Source organism: Schistocerca piceifrons, chromosome 1, assembly GCF_021461385.2.
Source record: "Schistocerca piceifrons isolate TAMUIC-IGC-003096 chromosome 1, iqSchPice1.1, whole genome shotgun sequence".
NCBI lineage: Eukaryota > Metazoa > Arthropoda > Insecta > Orthoptera > Acrididae > Schistocerca > Schistocerca piceifrons.
This window is the reverse complement of record NC_060138.1, coordinates 407,463,464-407,478,005: the sequence shown is the minus strand read 5'-3', so window position 1 is coordinate 407,478,005 and position 14,542 is coordinate 407,463,464. Positions and strand designations below refer to the sequence as shown.

Here is a 14,542-nt window from a genome sequence, read left to right as displayed (position 1 = left end):
GCTGGAAAGGAATGAGTTTAGAGCAATAACTTGGAGGGGGATTAGTGGTAGGTAGTGTCTGCTGGGGAATAATATTGGTGCTCACTTGTGTTTTCTGTTATAAAGGTTGACGTCAATGGCGATGATGCGCACCCCCTGTGGAAGTTCCTGAAGAAGAAACAACCTGGAACACTGGGCAACGCTATAAAATGGAATTACACCAAGTTCGTCGTGGATCGGAACGGGATACCCGTGGAAAGATTCGCTCCTACCACTGAGCCCAAGAAGATGGAATCCACACTGAAAAAATACTTCTAAGGCGGGAATCCCTCCTGCACTGCTGAAAAGAAACTTCTTTTTCATTATTCAGAACCAGTATTGTTATAGTATTTAAGTAAACGTGTTGCATTTCATTTACTAACTTCATCGTATTCAGTTTCGTACTGGTTCGTACCCCAGAGGCGTTATGCCTGTACTCACCCGAATAAGCAATGTTTTACCTCTCTTGGCCCTTCGTGTAGTGGAAGGGAAGGAGTTTGTACCTCGCAGTCGTATGTTAGGGGAAGGTGAGAGGGAGAGATTCCGTCTTATCATGACAGGGGTATTGGTAGAAAGTCCGAAGGTAGAAGGAAGAGCTCTTTCTCGGAATTATGGGATCAGTTTAGCGGGTATTAGTCATGTATGTATGTATAATGCTTAACATTTAGTAGAAAATCATAGAGAACGGGGGAGGCTTTCAGTTTTTACCATCTGTTCTACTCATTGGAGCCAAAATCTTTGAGGTACAGTTTTCTCCGGGTACCATCAGAAAAAATACAGGATTCGCTATTCATAGCACATAAACGCAAAGCCAGATGTCTGTGCACGCTCCGTAATTTGCGTAAGTCCATAAGCTAGGATATGCTTCCTGATGTAACTCTGCTCGAGTGTCTGGTATCATACTGCTGTCCACTAATAATCCCTGTAATCAATACTCAGTCTATTTTCATTCTTTTTTTTTTAAATTCAGGGTAGATCCTTTGCACCCATTGGCTGATGCGGGATTTGGCACCTTAAGCATGACGTGAAACTTCTAATGACGTGATAAGGTCTCGAAAATTTCTTCGTTGTCCGTCTTGTAAGCAATTCTCTGTTGCATACGGCTAGCTATGCCGGTGGCTGCATGAGAATTCCTTTGTCGCAATGCCTGTTACAAGTTAGCTCCGATGTAACAAACCACTTCATATCTGCGATGAGTAAACGCTACTGGTAACCACATGATACTAGCATAGTTGAGAGAGTTAATGAATCGAAAGATATTCGCTTGTGTTAATATTCTTCGTGGCACACATTAATGTATGGCTATTTACCTATATACGTGATCAGTTTATCTATAGAAGATACAGGACATTTTGAGCAATGGACATAATATGTGCAGGAGAACTGTAGTGTTACGAGACTGAAATAGTCTCTGGCAAAGAAAGACTGAATGAGTGTGTTAGTTTCCGAAAATGCTGCATTGCTAATGTATCTTCGTGTGAAATCTATTTTAACCAAATTCTCCAAGCCTCCAACCAAGTACAAAAGAAATTTATTAAGAAAGAAAATCACTATACGAGATTCTGAGACGTAGAAATACTTTAATGAATTCGTCTACACAAACATATGTGTGGCTTGAGTATATGACTTTTTATCGTGACAAAGCTTGCTTAAAGTATTTCCTACATACAACTGTTACTTTTAAATGTGAAGACTTATAACATTAATTATGTAACATGACTACTTCAATATTACCTGCCATGTATGTAAGTTAAAGACAGTGAAAAATATTTCAGAATAAAATCTTTTATCATAGAACTTGATTGCTACGAGAGCTACTCGGATGGTAGGTCCAATCGGCGCAAAATGGAAATTGCAGTGAAAATTCGATGAAGCTTTGCACAGTTCGGCCGTCGATCGCGTCGCGTCACTCATTTCAGAGCGCAGTGAGAGATGTCACCCGATGTAGTGCAACCCACATAACTGTCATGAGTTTCCTTATTCACGGCAGTTGTCAGCTGCACTCTGCAGGGGTAATGAAGATGATGCTGCAGCGTTTTCAATGGGAAGTGTTTGATCAGCCACAATACAGTCCGTAATTGGCTTCCCCACAATTTCATCTTTGCTCTCATGAACCGCTGGCTATGAAGACAACATTTTGCCACTATGACCAGGGTATTGGAAAGATGGTACAACCCAACGACAAATGTCAAGTCGGTGCGGCGACTATGTAGAGAACTAGCCGCACGGTGTAGCTAATTGTCACAAATAAAACATATCTGATTTTCACTGTGTTTTCCATTTCACACCAATCGGACTTTACTTCCCGAACAGCCCTCATGTATTAATTAGATTTACGTCAACAAGTCCAGAAGTTTTCTATTTTGAAAGTATTCTGGGCAGTGGCGCCGCTGGACTTCAGCCGCCTGTAATGCTGTAACATCGTCAGCGATATCTACGGTGACTGCAAATACACTCACAATGTAATCCAAACAATGATCATTTATTTTACAGAACTGCTATAAATGATTGATGCCTTTCCAAAGTGATAAATGTGGAAATATGATCAATGCATGAACAGAAACGTAAAGTCACCGTCTTTGCAATGTGCCCATTAATTGGCGTTACGAGTGTAGTGCCCCGACAAGATGGCGACAAAGCAAGTGAAGACTTTTGTGTGTTGTAATACACGAGGTGTTTATCGGTTGTGTTCAGAAGGAATTATGGAAAATAGCCGCCATGTAACTAGAGAACTGTGAATAGTACGTTGGTATTAACAGGGACGGTGGTTGTCCTGTAAACAGAAAAAAAACAGAAAAATGCCTCTCGACCAGTTGTGCTAGATGCAAAAGTGGAGACGGTGAGGGAAGTTCCGTCAGGCGTTCGAAGAAGCCACGAACTTTGAATACCGCAGAAAACTGTGTAAAGGATATTGCGAGGGAGCTTACACTTAAGCCGCACCGTCTGCAGCTCGTGCCACAATTATAGTCGGATGTCGGATGATGATGATGATGATGATGTTTGGTTTGTAGGGCGCTCAACTGCGCGATTATCGGCTCCCGTACAAAGTCCCAATTTTTTCACAGTCCAGTTTTTGTACACAGTCCAATCTATTCCCTGTCACGAACGATGATGATGATGAAATGATGAGGACAACACAAACACCCATTCCCCGGGCAGAGAAAATCCCCATGCCGGCCGGGAATGGAACCCAGGACCCCGTGATCCAGAGGCAGCAGCGCTAGCCACTAGACCACGAGCTGCGGACATTATAGTTAGAAGATTATGGCCAGCGCCTTCAGTTTTGCAAGATAATTTAGGAAGCACTTGAGGATGAGCATTTTCGCCTCCAAGCTGATATTCGGCGACGAAGCAACCTTCCATTTATCTGAAAAGATTAATCGCCGCGATGTGAGAGTGTGGAGTAGAATATCATCAAAAAACTGCGGCGCAAGAATGAGATTCGCCGAAGGTAAATGTTTTCTCTGCTTTGTCACAGACGAAGCTGTATAGGTTGTTTCACTCCTGCGAGAATACTGCGACGGGTAACTCGTACATTGATATGTTGTGATTGTTTCCACAAATAACTGCTCATTCCGAGTATTTCATCTTGCAACAAGACGGGCCACCTCCTCGATGGAGCACCGATGTTCGACGCTACCTAAACTACGAACTTCCGCAGTGCTGGATTGGATGCAACGGTGAAGATGATGTGGCTATGTTTCCTTGGCCCCGCAGGTCACCTAACCCAACACTTTGTGGGTGGCCGGTGGAGAGGGTACAGTACGGACTTAAAGAAAATTTTTAGTGTGCACATTGCAAACTTGGTGAGTTTCCGGTTCTATTCACGCATCAGTCACATTAGTACTTGTAATACTTTTGAAAATATAGAGCTCTGAGCATGAATAATTCATCTAAAGTAGCCACTATTATAAACAAACATTGTTGATATAGAAAAAAGTGGAGTACATTCATAAAAGCAAATGGTACATGGTAACTCTATTGAAATTATGTTTGAAACAAACTCCCCTTAGAAAAATGAATGAATTACTCAGCTGGTAAACCCCTTACGTTATTTGATTTTTCAAACAGCTGAGCAAAACTGAACGTACTCGCACATTTCTCTCTTTACTTATTCTGACCATCACTAAACTGACAGACAATATTTTTAACGCAACACAATCTGACTTTCAATAATCCCTACAAAAGAATGGCCCTGACTAACGATAACCTATACCTTTCATGAATCACTTATCTCACAAAAATCTTCGTTACTCGAACTACTGCAATATAGCGAGGGCCAATACTGCCAGCTAAATAAAAGATTCTAACTACTGAAGGCACTAACTACTGACAGGCATACTTAGCAAATGAAAGATTTTGATAGAGAACAAACAATGTATTTACCTTAATGGTGTTCAAAAATCATTATATATATGTATATATATATATATATATATATATATATATATATATATATATATACACTCCTGGAAATGGAAAAAAGAACACATTGACACCGGTGTGTCAGACCCACCATACTTGCTCCGGACACTGCGAGAGGGCTGTACAAACAATGATCACACGCACGGCACAGCGGACACACCAGGAACCGCCGTGTTGGCCGTCGAATGGCGCTAGCTGCGCAGCATTTGTGCACAGCCGCCGTCAGTGTCAGCCAGTTTGCCGTGGCATACGGAGCTCCATCGCAGTCTTTAACACTGGTAGCATGCCGCGACAGCGTGGACGTGAACCGTATGTGCAGTTGACGGACTTTGAGCGAGGGCGTATAGTGGGCATGCGGGAGGCCGGGTGGACGTACCGCCGAATTGCTCAACACGTGGGGCGTGAGGTCTCCACAGTACATCGATGTTGTCGCCAGTGGTCGGCGGAAGGTGCACGTGCCCGTCGACCTGGGACCGGACCGCAGCGACGCACGGATGCACGCCAAGACCGTAGGATCCTACGCAGTGCCGTAGGGGACCGCACCGCCACTTCCCAGCAAATTAGGGACACTGTTGCTCCTGGGGTATCGGCGAGGACCATTCGCAACCGTCTCCATGAAGCTGGGCTACGGTCCCGCACACCGTTAGGCCGTCTTCCGCTCACGCCCCAACATCGTGCAGCCCGCCTCCAGTGGTGTCGCGACAGGCGTGAATGGAGGGACGAATGGAGACGTGTCGTCTTCAGCGATGAGAGTTGCTTCTGCCTTGGTGCCAATGATGGTCGTATGCGTGTTTGGCGCCGTGCAGGTGAGCGCCACAGTCAGGACTGCATACGACCGAGGCACACAGGGCCAACACCCGGCATCATGGTGTGGGGAGCGATCTCCTACACTGGCCGTACACCACTGGTGATCGTCGAGGGGACACTGAATAGTGCACGGTACATCCAAACCGTCATCGAACCCATCGTTCTACCATTCCTAGACCGGCAAGGGAACTTGCTGTTCCAACAGGACAATGCACGTCCGCATGTATCCCGTGCCACCCAACGTGCTCTAGAAGGTGTAAGTCAACTACCCTGGCCAGCAAGATCTCCGGATCTGTCCCCCATTGAGCATGTTTGGGACTGGATGAAGCGTCGTCTCACGCGGTCTGCACGTCCAGCACGAACGCTGGTCCAACTGAGGCGCCAGGTGGAAATGGCATGGCAAGCCGTTCCACAGGACTACATCCAGCATCTCTACGATCGTCTCCATGGGAGAATAGCAGCCTGCATTGCTGCGAAAGGTGGATATACACTGTACTAGTGCCGACATTGTGCATGCTCTGTTGCCTGTGTCTATGTGCCTGTGGTTCTGTCAGTGTGATCATGTGATGTATCTGACCCCAGGAATGTGTCAATAAAGTTTCCCCTTCCTGGGACAATGAATTCACGGTGTTCTTATTTCAATTTCCAGGAGTGTATATATATATATATCAGTTCATGACATCCAGTCTTATAAATTTACTCTTTCTGATGGACACACGTCCAGATCACCCTCTCTCAAAATTCCGCCATCTCTCGCCCCACATCCACCACTGCTCGCGGCTCACCTCCAATTCACATCCAGCTGCCCAACACTACAATAGCGACTATTCCAACAATGCCAACCAGCCACAGACTGCACACAGCACAGTCAGCGATTTTCATACAGAGCGCTACGTGACGTTACCAACATAAAAACCTAAACAGCCTACTTACATGTTCTGGAAAAACGATTGTCCCTGTGTAAAAAAAAAAAAAAAAAAAAAAAAAAAAAAAAAAAAAAAAAAAAAAAAGTTTTTATTCTTCTACCTTGGTCATTACACATCAAGTGGAGAAAATGATCAATTTATTGTATTGGACAGGGAATCAGCTCCGGCATACTAGACGTCGACAGCTGGCATCGTCACTGGACCAGATTTAAGGCTGAAATTGTCTGTAGTCATCTTTTTAGACTATCTGGCAGCCACAGGCGAAGCCTGTTGCAGGAGATATTGTGGCGGGGCTGGGGGGTGGGGTGAGGAGGAGGAGGGAGGGGTAGGAATGCGAGCGAATTCAGTCGTGTCGCCTCGGGCTCTCTGTCGCCTGTAGCGCGAAATACCGGCCAGGCTGGCGAGCGGCTAGCTTGAGTAATCCGTGACAGACAATAGTAATTGCACAAACGGACTGAATTCCCTGGAATGCGCAGCGCTAACTGCCATATGCCCTGCGGTGGAGCGCATCCGTCCATACGGCTTTAGGTACGCATTGCTACTGGTCACCGGTTGATCGCACACTGTCTATTGATGTAACAGGCCCATTCCGTACGGCTTCCCATCTGGTACACCATGGCGCGACGGGAAGGCCGGATTATAACGGAACCTAACGCTAAGACGTCATAAGTAAATAAACACAGAAAAGCCTCATTAAGGACATTCTTGTCACGCAGTTTGGGGCGTTTCTTCATTTTAACTCGACATCGCATATTTTCTACGTAAACTGTTCATTTTACAGGACTCTAATTACTGTTTTCGTACACGGATGTGAAGACTCATTCTCCTCCTCTTATTTGTATCCAACGTAGACAATGAATAAGTTTCAATAATTGCAGAACTTGGTTGCGCTGCTCGCTGCGGCTTATCCAAGTAGGAGTGCGCGATGAATCACGAAACCGTCACATATCACAAGAGACTGAGACTTTTTCACAATAACAAGTTATTAGTATCTGAGTGTGATTTTAGCCATAATTAGACTGTGCGCTTTCTATTTTACGGCGTCTATTCTAGGATGGAATTCATTGTTATTTCGACTGGTCTCAAGAGCACTGTAAGTCACAAGTAACATCTAGAAGTAGCATCATAATATTCAACACCGTATGCCATCTGTTAATCATCTTTGTGCTTGGTTTTACGTAACTTGTGTTCCACGCTATCGATATACAACCTATACAGGAAGGTGATCCTGACAAGTAATCGCCTTTACAGTAAAGAGCATATAACTTCCGTTGCGTTGACAGATATTCCAGTTGGCAGATCAGCTTACAAGTGCCTGTCATTTGTTATTTGTGATAATAGCTACGGCGATAAAAAACAACTAAAATTTTAATGTTGGTGGACTGCGGAAGAGTACAGATTTTGAATTCGTAAAATGTGATTTAAAACTATGACAAACCACAACTAAAAATACCAGTCACCGAAAAATAACATTAACAGAAATCACTGTTATCGGAAAGTCATATATTAGTCCATCTTTATCTCCAGGTTACCAGCTCGCTCCCCAAAAAAGGGAGGCTTGATTCCCCAGGTGGCGGGATACAAATGCAGTTACAAAGTTTCCCACAGGGAGCAGGCTTTACTGAAGAGGCTCACTTGTTCAGTTGCACAGAATGTGCTAGTTGATCCTGTAAGAGGAAAATCTGAGTGAGAGAGCGCAACAAATTCTCACTCTAAAATGAGTCTTCTTGGTTCATAAGCTGAGCACCACTTTAAAACTACATAAGGAAAAAAATTAATTAAAAACCAAAGAAAACAATAAAAATAACGAACTTGTTAATAAAAATAAATATTAGTACACGCAAGATCAAGGCATATGAAATGTGAAAGGCACTAACGTTTAAGGCGCACAAAAGGCCTTACTCCGTCTTCCACCATGCTTTATAGTGACAGCCCACTCCACGCAGCTGAGAAGGACGACATTGCTTTACTCTAAATGGTGGAAGTTGGCCAGTGATTTGAACTGCATACTGTGATTTCAGCCTAAAGAAAGATTGATTACATTATGGTCAGACAAGGATCGCGAAATGAGATACTGTACTGTACGGTGTACGCAGGAACAGATTATAGACTCTGATCCCTATTTGGTAATGGTGAAGTGCAGAGTGAAGTTTAGGATTGCAGATTCTTGCATAGCAAGGAAGCAAGGGAGGGGATGTTGTTATGGGTGGCCGGTTTCCTCTTTCTAAAACACAAATGCACACGTGGGTTAATACGGTTATTTATTTACACTAACATTTACGTAACTGAAATAGAGCTCATGTGTTGTGGTACGAGCGCATGAGTAATAGTCCTCTTCAAGACAATATCGGTAATCTTGGTATAGTCACTAATCCGGTCGCTATGTACTGTTGTAACCTGTTACGAACTCAGCTTGCTCTGTGAATGTATGACAAACGCCATGAGGAATCGCCTCAGGAGACATTGGCAGCGTACCAGGCGCTAGCACTTCAAACAGCACATTAACAGGCTCCAGGGTATAATCCGGGAAAAAATACAAACATTTAAGACACAACAGTGGGACCAGAAACTCGAAGGGCTGGACGCCACGCGATCTGGCGTGTGGCAGCTAGCCCGACACTTCACCAGGGAGAAACTGTACACCCCCACTTTACAAGGGCCCGACGGACAAGGATATTCTGCGGAAGAAAAAGCGGAACTGATGGCCCTCACACTCGCAGCGTCATTCACACCGAACCTGGATCCCTCAGACCCAGCCTTCACACTTGCTACGGACCAGGAGGTCACACGCATCTTGGCCCAACCAGCGCGCAACATCATCCGACAAGCTAGTACAGCAGAAGTCAAATGGGCCATCATACATACCACCGCTAGGAAGGCCCCTGGTCACGATGACATTCAAAACCGTGTCCTCCAGGAGTTCACGGACAAAGCTGTAGACTACCTAACACACATCACGAATGCCATACTCAAGCACCAACACTTCCCCGCCTTTTGGAAGACGGCCAAGGCCCTGATGTTCAGGAAGCCGGGGAAAGACCACTCCCTATACACGCATCGCGGACCTTCACCGGGAATACCGGCTAGATACTATCTTGCAGGTATTCCAAAAACTCTCCACACGACTGTACAATAACACGAGACATTCGCGCAACCCGTTTATCCTTTCTCTGGGTAACTACGATCACAACCATAGATGGAAGCATAACAGACCAAAGACATTACTGGCTAGGAACTAAACATCTATGGTCCATAGAACGCTAACACGACAGTACTGGCGAGCCGCTGCAAAACAGTTATTACTGGAAACCCAGATGTTCGACCAGCCGTAAAACAGGCAACCGCAGGGAAACCGCACTGCACACAGCACGCAAACCAGCCACACACACACCCTACACCGTCTGTGAGCCGATCTATGACCGATCGCCCACTAATCTACAACGACCTTGAACGGTTGCAGGGACGCAGTAACTGCAGCGAGCGCCGCAACAAGCTCCAACAACGACAAAGGTAACGATGTACGATACCTCGAACTAACATAACCACACCTTGCATGCACTGTCGCAGATAGCAAGCCGCTACTGCCCTTATTACCCGTCCTACTGTCACAGAGGTTTTTTCTCTTGGCTCTTGCCTTGGCACTTTTTTTCCTCCGCCCTTACAACCGCTACCCTTTGATCGCTTTCGTCCACTCTCTATCTCCTGATGGACCATGTTAATGAGTAATCTTACCCAGACGCATGGATAATGTGGTGTCACCGCCAGCTAGGTGGTAGCTTTAAATCGGCCGCGGTCCATTAGTACATGTCGGACCCGCGTGTCGACACTGTGTGATCGCAGACCGAGCGCCACCACAAGGCAGGTCACGAGATACGGACTAGCACTCGCCCCAGTTGTACGGACGACTTAGCTAGCGACTACACGGACGAAGCCTCGCTCCTTGGCCGAGCAGAGAGTTAGAATAGCCTTCAGCTAAGTCAATGGCTACGACCTAGCAAGGCGCCATTAGTAACATTGCATGTATCTAAACAGTCTCACTTGTATCGTCACAATCTCCAGATGTACCAAAAGGATGGATTAAAGTTAAGTATTCCAGAAGCTACGTACTTTTCTTTATAGCATTCATTACATCTACATCTACATCTATACTCCGCGAGCCACCTTACGGTGTGTGGCGGAGGGTACTTATTGTACCACTATCTGATCCCCCCTTCCCTGTTCCATTCACGAATTGTGCGTGGGAAGAACGACTGCTTGTAAGTCTCCGTATTTGCTCTAATTTCTCGGATCTTTTCGTTGTGATCATTACGCGAGATATATGTGGGCGGTAGTAATATGTTGCCCATCTCTTCCCGGAATGTGCTCTCTCGTAATTTCGATAATAAACCTCTCCGTATTGCGTAACGCCTTTCTTGAAGTGTCCGCCACTGGAGCTTGTTCAGCATCTCCGTAACGCTCTCGCGCTGACTAAATGTCCCCATGACGAATCGCGCTGCTTTTCGCTGGATCATGTCTATCTCTTCTATTAATCCAACCTGGTAAGGGTCCCATACTGATGAGCAATACTCAAGAATCGGACGAACAAGCGTTTTGTAAGCTACTTCTTTCGTCGATGAGTCACATTTTCTTAGAATTCTTCCTATGAATCTCAACCTGGCGCCTGCTTTTCCCACTATTTGTTTTATGTGATCATTCCACTTCAGATCGCTCCGGATAGTAACTCCTAAGTATTTTACGGTCGTTACCGCTTCCAATGATTTACCACCTATGGCATAATCGTACTGGAATGGATTTCTGCCCCTATGTATGCGCATTATATTACATTTATCTACGTTTAGGGAAAGCTGCCAGCTGTCGCACCATGCATTAATCCTCTGCAGGTCCTCCTGGAGTACGTACGAGTCTTCTGATGTTGCTACTTTCTTGTAGACAACCGTGTCATCTGCAAATAGCCTCACGGAGCTACCGATGTTGTCAACTAAGTCATTTATGTATATTGTAAACAATAAAGGTCCTATCACGCTTCCCTGCGGTACTCCCGAAATTACCTCTACATCTGCAGATTTTGAACCGTTAAGAATGACATGTTGTGTTCTTTCTTCTAGGAAATCCTGAATCCAATCACAAACCTGGTCCGATATTCCGTAAGCTCGTATTTTTTTCACTAAACGTAAGTGCGGAACCGTATCAAATGCCTTCCTGAAGTCCAGGAATACGGCATCAATCTGCTCGCCAGTGTCTACGGCACTGTGAATTTCTTGGGCAAATAGGGCGAGCTGAGTTTCACATGATCTCTGTTTGCGGAATCCATGTTGGTTATGATGAAGGAGATTTGTATTATCTAAGAACGTCATAATACGAGAACACAAAACATGTTCCATTATTCTACAACAGATTGACGTAAGCGAAATAGGCCTATAATTATTCGCATCTGATTTATGACCCTTCTTGAAAATGGGAACGACCTGCGCTTTCTTCCAGTCGCTAGGTACTTTACGTTCTTCCAGCGATCTACGATAAATTGCTGATAGAAAGGGGGCAAGTTCTTTAGCATAATCACTGTAGAATCTTAAGGGTATCTCGTCTGGTCCGGATGCTTTTCCGCTACTAAGTGATAGCAGTTGTTTTTCAATTCCGATATCGTTTATTTCAATATTTTCCATTTTGGCGTCCGTGCGACGGCTGAAGTCAGGGACCGTGTTACGATTTTCCGCAGTGAAACAGTTTCGGAACACTGAATTCAGTATTTCTGCCTTTCTTCGGTCGTCCTCTGTTTCGGTGCCATCGTGGTCAACGAGTGACTGAATAGGGGATTTAGATCCGCTTACCGATTTTACATATGACCAAAACTTTTTAGGGTTCTTGTTTAGATTGTTTGCCAATGTTTTATGTTCGAATTCGTTGAATGCTTCTCTCATTGCTCTCTTTACGCTCTTTTTCGCTTCGTTCAGCTTTTCCTTATCAGCTATGATTCGACTACTCTTAAACCTATGATGAAGCTTTCTTTGTTTCCGTAGTACCTTTCGTACATGATTGTTATACCACGGTGGATCTTTCCCCTCGCTTTGGACCTTAGTCGGTACGAACTTATCTAAGGCGTACTGGACGATGTTTCTGAATTTTTTCCATTTTTGTTCCACATCCTCTTCCTCAGAAATGAACGTTTGATGGTGGTCACTCAGATATTCTGCGATTTGTGCCCTATCACTCTTGTTAAGCAAATATATTTTCCTTCCTTTCTTGGCATTTCTTATTACACTTGTAGTCATTGATGCAACCACTGACTTATGATCACTGATACCCTCTTCTACATTCACGGAGTTGAAAAGTTCCGGTCTATTTGTTGCTATGAGGTCTAAAACGTTAGCTTCACGAGTTGGTTCTCTAACTATCTGCTCGAAGTAATTCTCGGACAAGGCAGTCAGGATAATGTCACAAGAGTCTCTGTCCCTGGCTCCAGTTCTGATTGTGTGACTATCCCATTCTATACCTGGTAGATTGAAGTCTCCCCCTATTACAATAGTATGATCACGAAACTTCTTCACGACGTTCTGCAGGTTCTCTCTAAGGCGCTCAACTACTACGGTTGCTGATGCAGGTGGTCTATAGAAGCATCCGACTATCATATCTGACCCACCTTTGATACTTAACTTAACCCAGATTATTTCACATTCGCATTCGCTAATAACTTCACTGGATATTATTGAATTCTTTACTGCTATAAATACTCCTCCACCATTGGCGTTTATCCTATCCTTGCGGTATATATTCCATTCTGTGTCTAGGATTTCGTTACTGTTCACTTCCGGTTTTAACCAACTTTCCGTTCCTAATACTATATGCGCACTATTTCCTTCAATAAGAGATACTAATTCAGGAACCTTGCCCTGGATACTCCTGCAGTTTACCAATATTACGTTAACTTTTCCTGTTTTTGGTCTCTGAGGACGGACGTTCTTTATCAACGATGATAATGTCCTCTCTGGTAAGCCGTCAGGTATTTTATCGTTTCGCCCAAGGGGGGGTCCCTCTAACCTAAAAAACCCCGTGTGCACGCCACACGTACTCTGCTACCCTAGTAGCTGCTTCCGGTGTGTAGTGCACGCCTGACCTGTCTAGGGGGGCCCTACAGTTCTCCACCCAATAACGGAGGTCGATGAATTTGCAACCATTATAGTCGCAGAGTCGTCTGAGCCTCTGGTTTAGACCCTCCACACGGCTCCAAACCAGAGGACCGCGATCGACTCTGGGCACTATGCTGCAGATATTAAGCTCAGCTTGCACTCCGCGTGCGATGCTGGTTGTCTTCACCAAATCAGCCAGCCGCCGGAAGGAACCAAGGATGGCCTCAGAACCCAAGCGGCAGGCGTCATTCGTTCCGACATGTGCTACTATCTGCAGCCGGTCACACCCAGTGCGTTCAATAGCTGCCGGAAGGGCCTCCTCCACATTACGGACGAGACCCCCCGGCAAGCACACGGAGTGCACACTGGCATTCTTCCCCGACCTACCCGCTATTTTCCTGAGGGGCTCCATAACCCGCCTAACGTTGGAGCTCCCTATAACTAATAGGCCCGCCCTCTGTGACTGTCGGGACCTTGCCGGAGAATCGGCCACTGGCCCAACAGGCGAGGCATCTTGTGGTGGCTCGGAAACGATGTCATCACCACTAGGAAGCACCCCGTATCCTGTTTGAGACCTCACGCACCCTGCTTTGGCTTAGCGCGTGCCTTCGGCTTCCTCTCATTGTGTCTAGGCTGTCTTGTCTAGACACAACAGATAACATCACAGCCCGCATCCTGTGACTCCTGATTCAAAAACTAACATGTTATACGGAGGTGACAGTAGAACTTTTGGTTTGGTCACCACGTTGGTGTGGGCGTGGAGGGGCCCCATCCTTTATATGACAAACGCCAAACTGGAAGAGTGAGTCAGTCAGTGAGGCCCTCTGGCCAGCGGCGCCGGCGTATATACATGCTGTCGAGAGGGCGTTGGCGGCCAGTTGCTTGTCGGTGCATCTCTGGCCTCTCTCGTGATAGGCGCGCTTGATCCGGCGCCTACTATCGATCTTCTCCCTATGTCTTTGTCGACCAGTACTCCGGCGACAGCTTACGCCAGCACAGTCCTCTCCCGCCACCTCCCCCAGGAAATGCTGCACCCTTGTCGTGCAGGAAGAATGCGATCGACAATGGAGGGAGGGGGGGGGGGGGAGGGGCGAGGCAGGACGCTGGACGCAGAGATTAGCCGGAAGCCATGACTGTGGAGGACGGTGTACTCTCTACCGCACTCCGTCATCTGACTTGCGAGGCAGCAGGAAGATCCTCCTGGGCACAGGTGCAGGCCTGAGGGCGTGTCCTGGAGCGATG

At 45.9% G+C, this 14,542-nt stretch overlaps 1 protein-coding gene across 1 annotated transcript in view; it reads left to right on the top strand.

The window, feature by feature from the left end:
* Positions 1–2,286, top strand: part of LOC124784243 (phospholipid hydroperoxide glutathione peroxidase-like) — a 44,904-nt gene extending 42,618 nt beyond the window's left edge. The window contains exon 4 of the mRNA XM_047254086.1: positions 106–2,286. Coding sequence (XP_047110042.1) covers positions 106–297 — 192 coding nt within the window. The 3' untranslated portion in view covers positions 298–2,286. The remainder of the gene's footprint in view (positions 1–105) is intronic.
* Positions 2,287–14,542: the final 12,256 nt, after the last annotated feature.